Source organism: Haliotis asinina, chromosome 13 (assembly GCF_037392515.1).
Source record: "Haliotis asinina isolate JCU_RB_2024 chromosome 13, JCU_Hal_asi_v2, whole genome shotgun sequence".
NCBI lineage: Eukaryota > Metazoa > Mollusca > Gastropoda > Lepetellida > Haliotidae > Haliotis > Haliotis asinina.
The window spans coordinates 20,274,396-20,284,890 of NC_090292.1; the positions used below are offsets into that span (position 1 = coordinate 20,274,396).

The window sequence follows — 10,495 nt, forward strand, 5'->3', positions numbered from 1 at the left end:
GGGTGAGAGACTTGTTGACCCATTTAGCTGCCTCTACCTGAGAGCATGATTTTGAATCACTGATGGGTCTCAGACACCAAATGTACTATATTTTACAAAGGAGTGAAAGATATTAATTGAGTAATTAATGTTCAACAGGTGTGTCAGGAATCAGAAGCTGCCATTGCCACGGAAACATTGTTCCAAACCTTGCGTCAGGTTACAACCCTGCAGCAGGATCACACACACACTGTTGCCATGACAGCCGTGGAGAGTGCCATCAGGTCAAGAGCAGCAGCCATCTTGCTTCTCACCAGCTCTGGGCGGTATGTCATCTGTGTGTCATTCCATCTGACCATCATGCAATCTGTCCAACATTCCATCTGTCCATTGGTCAGTTATTCCATTGGTCCATCATTCTGTCAGTCAATTGCACCATCATTCTATCCGGTCGCTTATTACATTGGACCATCATTCCATTTGTCTGTCATACCGTCTGTCATTCCATCTCCCTCTCATTCCATTATTCTGTTGTTCCATCTGTCTGTCATCCCATTGGTCCATCATTCCATCTCTCTGTCATCCCATTGGTCCATCATTCCATCTCTCTGTCATCCCATTGGTCCATCATTCCATCTGTCATTCCATTGGTCCATCATTCCATTGGTCTGTCATTCCGTCTGTCATTCCATCTGTCTGTCATTCCATTGGTCCATCATTCCATCTGTCATCCCATTGGTCCAACATTCCAACTGTCATCCCATCATTCCGTGTGTCATTCCATTGGTCCATCATTCCATCTGTCATTCCATTGGTCCATCATTCCATCTGTCATTCCATTGGTCCAACATTCCAACTGTCATCCCATCATTCCGTGTGTCATCCCATTGGTCCATCATTCCATCTGTCATTCCATTGGTCCATCATTCCATCTGTCAGTCATCCCATTGGTCCATCATTTCATCTGTCATCCCATTGGTCCATCATTCCATCTGTCATCCCATTGGTCCATCATTTCATCTGTCTGTCATTCCATTGGCCCATCATTCCATCTGTCTGTCATTCCATCATTCCATCTCTCATCCCATTGGCCCATTATTCTATCTGTCTGTCATTCCATTGGTCCATCATTTCATCTGTCTCTCATCCCATTGGTCCATCATTCCATCTGTCATCCCATTGGTCCATCATTCCATCTGTCATCCCATTGGTTCATCATTCCATCTGTCATCCCATTGGTCCATCATTCCATCTGTCATTCCATTGGTTCATCATTCCATCTGTCTGTCATTCCATTGGTCCATCATTCCATCTGTCTGTCATTCCATTGGTCCATCATTCCATCTGTCATTCCATTTGGCAATCATTCCATTGGTCTGTCATTCCATTGGTCCATCATTCCATCTGTCTGTCATACCATTGGTCCATCATTCCATCTGTCTCATTCGATTGGTCCATCATTCCATCTGTCATTCCATTGGTCCATCATTCCATGTCTGGTGTTCCAATGGTCCATCATTCCATCAGTCTGTCATTCCATTGGTCTATCATTCCATCTGTCATTCCACAAATAGATAATTCCATCTTTCCATTGGTCCACTATTTGATATCCCCTCTAATTCATCATTCCATTTGACGTGCATGTATGTACCCACTGAGTCACTCATACAGCAGAAAAGCTCTCTAGACCCTGACAGTATCAAGGTTTTTTTATGATGATATTGACCTCAGTTTTCCCCACTGGTCCAGACCTGAATGTTAACAGTGTCAGAAAAAGAGATGGTAAACGCTGCAGTGTAACTCCACTCATCTGGCCTCACACATAAATGATATTTTCTGATTGGCTGAGGACTGTTCTATTGTAATGTTCTCTTGCTTGTGCTTCAGATCAGCCAGCTTGATAGCTCATTATCGTCCTTCATGTCATATAATAGCCATCACACGCGTGCCTGAAGTAGCTCGGAGTCTTAACCTTCACTGGGGTACTCTACCCATATTGTATGAAGGTAAGACTATACATGTCTCATGTCTCATGCCTCAAGTATACAGATGTCTGAACCTCCACTGGGGCACATTGCCCATCCTGTATGAAGGTAAGATTATACATGTCTCCTGCCTCAGTGAATACATGGGATACCTCATGTGACCGTATGACTATATATAACCATTTATCATTTCACAGGCATCTGGGGTTATGCGTTGGATTACACTTTTTTAGTAAAGTACAAATATTTTTTTTAGATGTTTTTTAGATTTGAATCCACACCCTCCGAGTCAGGCACCTAATCGCCAGCACACTAAGTCAGCTGCCTAACCAAGTCAGCCATTGAAACTTCCACAAGATGGAAGTCAGCCAGCTGGTTGTTTTGACTTTATAAACAGCACTGTGTAATCTTATGTTTAGGCTTTTGGCCATGGGAGCCATGTCAATTTACTCTTATCAGAGGGGTATACAAAGTCCGCAGCCATGACTGCAAGTCAACTAACTGGCAATACACCATGTTTAGATAAGTACCCTTGTTGTGATTGGTTCTCATAATACGAACTGTCGAATCTTGAGTACTTCATCATAATTTTCATAATACCTTAAATGCCTCAAACTGACAACAAGAGAACCTGTCTGATATAATGAAATATTTACTGTTTGGGGTAAGTATCTACAGGCTACTTTGGAAATATAACCATCCGAGATGAAAATGGACTGGACCAGACGGTCAGGCAGACAGGAATTTTAGATGCTGTTTTCACACTCATTGATCCATGAGATGTATAAAAAAGGTAGTGGATATAGTACTTTTAATATATCTCTATTATTGAGTATTAGAAATTGAGCTTACATGTTTTCTATCTACTTTCAGAAGAGCTTGCTGAAAGTTGGGCTGAAGATATTGATCGTAGGATCCATCATGGGATTCTCATAGCTGCTGACCATGGTATAATCAAAACAGGTGATATGGTTGTCCTAGTAACGGGGCTTACTCCAGGAACTGGTTTCACAAACTCAGTTAGGATGTTAGTTGTTCCAGAGCTGGACAAACTCCAGCCAATCACAAACATCGTATAACTGAATCCTACATAGTCACATGACCTGTAGTTCAGGGATTGAGAGATCGGATTCTACAGTAGTGAGTGAGTGTTGTTTTACACTACAGTCATTATCACTCAAAGGGTGTCATGCTGAACCGTAAAGAATTGGACCAAATAAGCTAGTGGCTGATAGTGAGAGTAACGACCAAAATTGTCATGATAAACTACTCATTCCACAGAAATTACAACGAATAACCAGCACTGGGGACAAAGTCCATTCTGGGAGGACATGTTTGATGTACAACTGGGCACAGAGCACAGTTCCAGCGATAGGGCTTGTAAGCCCGCGAGGCACTACTTCCTGTACAAATATAGTTCCCAGCTCCCTTTGCGGGTGCAAGTTGTGATATATGAGACAGGGCCCAGCTTACTTCATTACCAGATTTCTGGTGACAAATGTATATTCAAGCTAAATATTCTATTTGCATGACCGCCAAATATGACTTTACTAGACCGGACCAAGTGTACAACCGGACTTGGCTGTCACAGCTGTTCACTGTCGTAACAGATCGCTAATTTGGGGAAGGTTAGATCAGAAAATTGTTATTTCTGCAAGGATTGTCGGTTCCTTACTATCAACTGACAACCATGAGACTGTCCGAAGAGGTATGAAACTTTGTCACCTGAAATCTCACAAAAGGCTGTGACCTACTTACGGGCCCAGAAATATACACAGTCTGGACCAGACAGTCCAGTGATTGATATCATGACCATTGTTCCTTGACTTTGGGAGCACAACACCACCAAGTCAGACAGTTTGACCACCAGATCCTGAATGTCGACTCTTACAATGCCCTGGGGACCAATCCTAACCTTCAGTCTCTGCATGGGATCTTGGAGGAACTGCCTTGGAATGGAGGAATTACAATCTTGATATGTCATCTTCTGATGACTCGTTTATTATTCCATCTTTATACATCAGTGTTACATTGTTTATTGTTATGTTTATATTTCACGTAAGGCGGCTACAATTGGTTGTTGAAGAGTTATGTCCCTTGGGGCTCACGTTTGTGTTTTGGGCATATTTTTTCGGTTCATTTGTATTGTTGAGAATGTTAATGGTGGTATTTATATCTTAAATGCTCACAAGAAAGCATACAGCATGACATGTGACTATTACACTAGTCTGTAAGACCAAAATAAACACATACACAATACATCCATGCATGTCTAGAACATGTGGTGAGTCAAGATTTCTAGTTTTAATTTTCTGAAAATAACACTCTGGTCTTCTCTTTATTTTATTTTGTTAAGATAATTTAGGAACCATCTTTTTTTCTGTAAAATGTGCTTAAGTTAGAGACGAGAGTAGTCTACTTGTATGCTCCAACAGTGTGATTGTGGAGTTACTTGCCCTTTGTTTATATATTTCCAGTCAAAAATTTAGACTCACTAGTGTAAATATTGCCACTTACTTCAGGAAACTATCCTAAACTAAATTTTGCAAAACATTCCATGCTGTTAAAAGATACTATTGAACCTTAAAGATACACATGAACTGATATACTGAAAAACAAATTCATTATGTTGAAGAATATTGTCATGAGTTCAATAAATGATAAGAGTCATTTTGGCAAATTCTTAATGAAACTTTACACCAAAATGCAGCTGTTCACTTGCACGATATTTGCATGTGCGTTTCAGCAATTTGATATATGATCCTTGTGCAGTTTATCTGCATAAGGATTGCAGTTGGTTCCGCCAAGTTAGTGGAGAAATCAATCTGCATAACCATATATATATGTGTGTGTGTCTGTGTATATATATGTACACACACACACACTCTCTCTCTCTCTCTCTCACACAGAGAAACACACCAAAGTGAGTGTTTCAAGTAAGTCTTTTGATGGGTATAATTAGTATCTCCGAGACATCTTGGGATTGTATGATACAGTCCATTTGGCTAGAAAAGTGGATTGATGAATTGCAGTCTAGCTCAAAAACGTAACTTACTCGATCAAACGCTGATGATAATTAGAACATCATACCAACTCTGTGAGGTTTTTGCAGATTATCTTTCCTAAAATAAAAGAGTTGTTTAACAAACTATGATTACAATATTGGCACAGTTCACTTTTTGTTATGAGGGAGGAGTGTGTAATAAACCGTGAACTGTATGTATTGAAATATTTCAATGATAGTTTGTTAAAAAACGTTTTTTATTATTAGGACAAAAATTCTGCAAAAGCCTCACAGAGTTGGTATGATGTGTTAATTATGATCGGTGTTTCACTGAATATGTTATGTGTATTCGTTTTCGAGTTACATAGCAATTCATCGGTCCGCTTTTGAGCCAAACTTACTATAAATGAAGAGGAAAGAATTTTTTATTATTTTTCGGTCTGTAGATATTTTAGTCTTTCATCCCACTTGCCATGATTGCCATCTAAGGTTTTCTAATAAGTTATTAAAAAATTAAAATAAATTATTAAATTATTGAAAAAGTAATTAAATATACTTGTCCGAATGAAAGCAGAAGGCCCTTAGCACTTATCTCACAAACTAGACATATGAATGCGTGCCATAAGAGGCCACTAACACGAATGGGAGGTCAGTGAGTGAGTGAGTTTAGTTTTACACCGCACTCAGCAGTGTTCCAACTATATGACGGCGATCTGTGAATAATTAAGTCTGACAAGACAATCCAGTGACCAGCAACAATTGAGAACTGATGACATGTGTCAAGCAAGTCAGCGAGCCTGACCACCTGATGCTGTTAGTCGCCTCTTACAAGCATAGTCGCCTTTTATGGCAAGCATGGATTGCTGAAGGCCTCTTCTACCCTGGGACCTTCACGGGTCTGGGAGGTCAGACTAGCGGATGCAGTTGCCATTGTATCCCACTTGCGTTGATTGAGATTCATTGGATTGTCTGGTCCAGACTCGATTGTTTACAGACTGGTGGCATATAGCTAGAATATTGTCGAGTGTGGTGTATACAAAAGCAAAGGGCTCTTAGCGCTTGCTATCACTCAAATGGTCCTGTGCAGTGAGCTCAGGTCACAGATTAGTTGAAGTTTTAGCAATTATTGGTCAGAGAGTCCTTGGATGGGTGACTGTGTGTGACAGTTTGACTCATGAGTTTGTCAGACTTCGGTCCTGCCTCACAGCAAAGCACAAGTGATACATGTGGTCTCACCTATGGCAAGTGATTTTTTTTCAACATTGCCTCTGTTTACCCAGCAGAAAATGGGTACCCGGTGGGAAAAATGTGACTATAACCTTCCGGCACTTCACAGAAAGTTTGGTAATAAGGATCACATTGTGTGCATGTTATAAATATTCCCACTTAGTGGGCGACCTTTAGTGGGTTGTTTTGCTGTTTAGCACCACTCAACACAATATTCCAGATTACGGCATCAGCCTGTAATGTCTGGCCCAGACAATCCAGTGATCAACAGCATGAGAATGCATCTATGCAACTGGGATACAATGACCCGTGCCAAACAAGTCAACCAACCTGACCACCCGATCCCGTTTGTCGCCTCTCAAAAGAAGCATGGGTTACTGAAGATCAGTTTAATCCAGATCTTCTTATGTCATAGTGACGTTACATTGGACCATACATATTTCCAGCTGGTTGTTGTTGCTTGGGTCTTTCTGCTCTCTTTCTGCAAAGTTTTAATGTGGGGACAAGGTGTTCCTTGTTTTAACATGCACAAATTACATGTATGTTTAACATATTTTTACTAGTCTATATTTGTACATAAAATATACTTCACTCACTATCCTTGTGATCATTTGCAGTTTTTTATGTGAACATTTTGCCATAGTTTGTGTGACGACACATGGGAGTGAACATTTTGCCATAGTTTGTGTGTTGTTTGTGTGATGACACATGGGAGCCGTGCCAATTAACACTTATTGGAGGAGTACATGAAGTCCGCAGCCTAGACTACCAGTTGTCCGACTTCCATTTTGGTGGAAGTTGCGGCTAGGTGCCTGGCTCTAAGGGTGTGCGTTCAAATCCTGGATGAGAATCAACCCAACATGGGTACTAGAATCTGTAGTTTACAACGACAGCAACAGGAGAAAGTGATTTCAGCTGAAAATCAGCTGGGGATATGGGGACTGCAGGATCTCAACAAGGACCGGGATCATTTGATTTACATTTAAATCCACGGATTTCTGCTGATTCACAGAAAATTCGTGATTTTACTGAGAAAGTGTTACTCCAAGTATAACATGTTCCATTTAGAGTGTTTCTCTTTATCAGGAAGATTTCTGCTAGACGTACGTTGTTGAAGAACTGTTTTATATCAATAACAACAACTCAACAGTTTCAGGTTTAAGCAGGTTTCATTCTTGACAGCTGAGACTATGTTACAGTTCTCTCTGTATCTACATTCACTTCAAAACATCCCTAAGATTGTAAATGGAATCATCCATATAACAGAAATGGGTGATTCCATTCTTACAAAGAAGGTAAAAGGTGTGTTCACCTTTACCCTACCTTCCACCCTTGAATATAACAGCAAGCATGTCCATAATGGGTCTGTCCATTATATGGAAAGAGGGGTGGGACCCAGGAACACAGTACATCCAGAAATCAGTGAACAGTCATATAAAATGTCAGCATTTAACACACATGATTATATGAACGTTTATCATGAGAATCATCATCATCTCTGACAACTTGGCAGGGAAAAAAGAAGGGTTTTGGAAAAAAAAAGGAATATGTTTATAACAGCAAAATAAAACACAAATATGTATATAGTGTAAATATTTGAGCTAACAGATCTGGGATGTGGTCCATTAATAGGAGAGATAGGAATGATGCTTGTCAGTCTCTGAGACCAACGCAATGTACATAATTTACAATGGATCTGCACCATATTTGACACACACAGCAATTTTGTACCTTGTCAGTAACTTGACAACCACACATTCTCGAAGACTCCAGGATGGTACAAAGTCATCCATATTTCGGTTGGTTCTGACTTTTCTAAATTAACTATTCATTTTAGTTACTAAAAGCCAATCCATGTTTTGTTAAAACCCAGTAACACAAAATTATGGCTGAATTAACTTTGGTCAATTTCCACTTTCCTATGTAACCGTTTAGTTTCATACAGTAATCCAAATTTACAACAAAAAAAACATTAAAAAGACATCATGGTTGCCTGAACCTCTACTGAACAGGTTCCAGTCTGACTCCTTAATACCTGTACATAACAAACAAGATGCCATTCCACAGTGTCCTCTCAACTCTACGTCAATCCTAACTGCCAATTTCTTGAAAAAGCAGACTTGAGACAGTCGTAGAGCTAGGACCACTTCTGGGAATTGGGACAGGGTGCCATTGTACAAAGCAGTTTTAAGGATAAGGTGATCGGATCTCCCAAGCCTCAACACAGACTTACGATTGTTGTTGCGCTACGGTTGTTTGGGAGTACTGGGGCCCTTTTCACAAAACTCTCGTAAACCTAAGATCTTGTAACTTTTCTCATAGCATTTATACCTGGTATACTGTAACACAGGAGGTGCAAATGCTACGAGAATAGTTACGAGATCTTAGGCTTATGAGAGCTATGTGAAACGAGGCCCTGCAATTTACTGTGTGCAGTTTTGCAGATGAATTAGGGCTCCCTAAAAGTTGGAAAGGGTACCAAATCCTCACACTAAGAATTGTAAAGTGTGCCCAACCCAAACCCTAAAGTTTGTGCCTAACCCTAACCCCAAGGATCGTAAAGGGTAGAGGCACTACAGTGAAAGAGTTGATCCGTGGTGCGGCTGGTGCTGCTCCCAGTAAACTGCATTCTAGCTGGCTGCTTTGTGCGATGACACCCTAGTCGTAAGATTTCTTCACAGGCAGGAAACTAAATCGAAATTGGACAAAGAAAGAGAACTCTTGCTCAACTTGACTGATAATTATTAACAGGTAAATCCAATGAAAACCGAAAATGCATTCACCACGTGACTTTAACAATATTAAAAAGATGAAAATCCTGTCTGATTTTTAAAATTACTTTAAACCCGAAACTGTTGCCATAGATGCCAAATATGGTCAATCACATAATGAAAAACACTAAAATTCTTGTGAAGATGAATACGAACCTAAATATAGATTTTATGTTCGATGTAACTGTGAGAGGAGACATGACAAACTTATTAACAATGGTTAACTCTTTCAAAATGCATTTCAAGATTTGTGCAGTTTAATTCAACTACAAACCTAAATATTCTACACAAGTGTCGCATCAACGACTAAAACAAGATACAATACATTTGATCTTAATGATAAATATCCCAACAGATGGTTGTTTTAGGTAACTACAAGATGGAGCTGTGTATGTACATATTAGGGCTAACTCACTGATATCATATCACAATATGTCTTGCAATAAATATTCAAAGACACTAACATGATCAGCTAAGTATATTTTTTGTGGCTGAATAACAAAGTATTAGTAATTATTACTTCATTTAACAGCACTGGATAGAATAAGAGCTATTAATATCACAAACAGTAATTTTTCAAGAAGGCTTTGCCTTGTGTTTTCTACAAGCATACATATTTTGCTGTCGAGGTAATTAGTCTACTGCATAAAGGGCATCCTCGTTAATCCAGGGAATAATATAGGGAATAGTATCCATTCTAGTTGGAAAAATACTGTCAGAAATATTCATAACTATTGTTTTGGTTCAAGCTGGCTTGAGCCTTGTATGGACACTGGTTATGCTCTGATTGGCTTGCAAAATATTAAGCTGACGTGACCTTGTACAAGTGTTTGTCAGAATAAGCAGTGTAAGGAATAACACCTGGGCTAAGTTTGCTAAGGGATATTTATCTGCACTGAATGGTGATATTATACCCTGGAGTTCCGAGGATGCTTGAGAGGCAGCTGGCAGGATATACTGTCACACTGGAAACATTGTAACATCAAAGGCTGTTGCAGCTTGTAACACACACATAGCATGAAAACAAACATGGCTGATCAGGATGTTCATATACGTCCCTATAACGCCTACCAGCGCATCTCAGAAGCAACATGCAGTAATGAATTTTGACATCTTTTGAAAAAATCAGAAACATTACTGCTAACACCCCAAATATCACATCCATTACAAAAACATAGAAAATTTAGCTCTGTCATCACATTTTTCAAAAATACACCATTTACCTGTGTTTTATTCATGATCCCGAGGATACAAGAGGGACATATGTCATTCCATTACACAGGATTATTAACAACCAACTCAACATGTTGATCAGCAAATCCAAAATGTAGACACATGCAGACTAGATATTTTTACATGCAGAAAACAGAAGCAAACAAACAATAACCTGCCGCAGACCCATCTCTTAAATTAAACATGCTTGATCACAGCTCCCATAAATACCAAACAGGCCCTGACACTGAATTCAGCTGTGAGAATTAATCTTGACCTTATTTGGAAACTGGGCCCTGAACAAGCATCAGTATCAG

The 10,495-nt window shown here is 39.7% G+C and overlaps 1 protein-coding gene across 1 annotated transcript in view; it reads left to right on the top strand.

Annotated features, from left to right (window-relative positions):
- LOC137259223 (pyruvate kinase PKM-like) overlaps nt 1-6,795 on the top strand; it is a 37,018-nt gene extending 30,223 nt beyond the window's left edge. Inside the window, exons 10-12 of the mRNA XM_067796842.1 lie at nt 139-305; nt 1,867-1,985; nt 2,838-6,795. Of these exons, the coding sequence (XP_067652943.1) occupies nt 139-305; nt 1,867-1,985; nt 2,838-3,043 (492 nt within the window). The 3' untranslated portion in view covers nt 3,044-6,795. The remainder of the gene's footprint in view (nt 1-138; nt 306-1,866; nt 1,986-2,837) is intronic.
- Nucleotides 6,796-10,495: the final 3,700 nt, after the last annotated feature.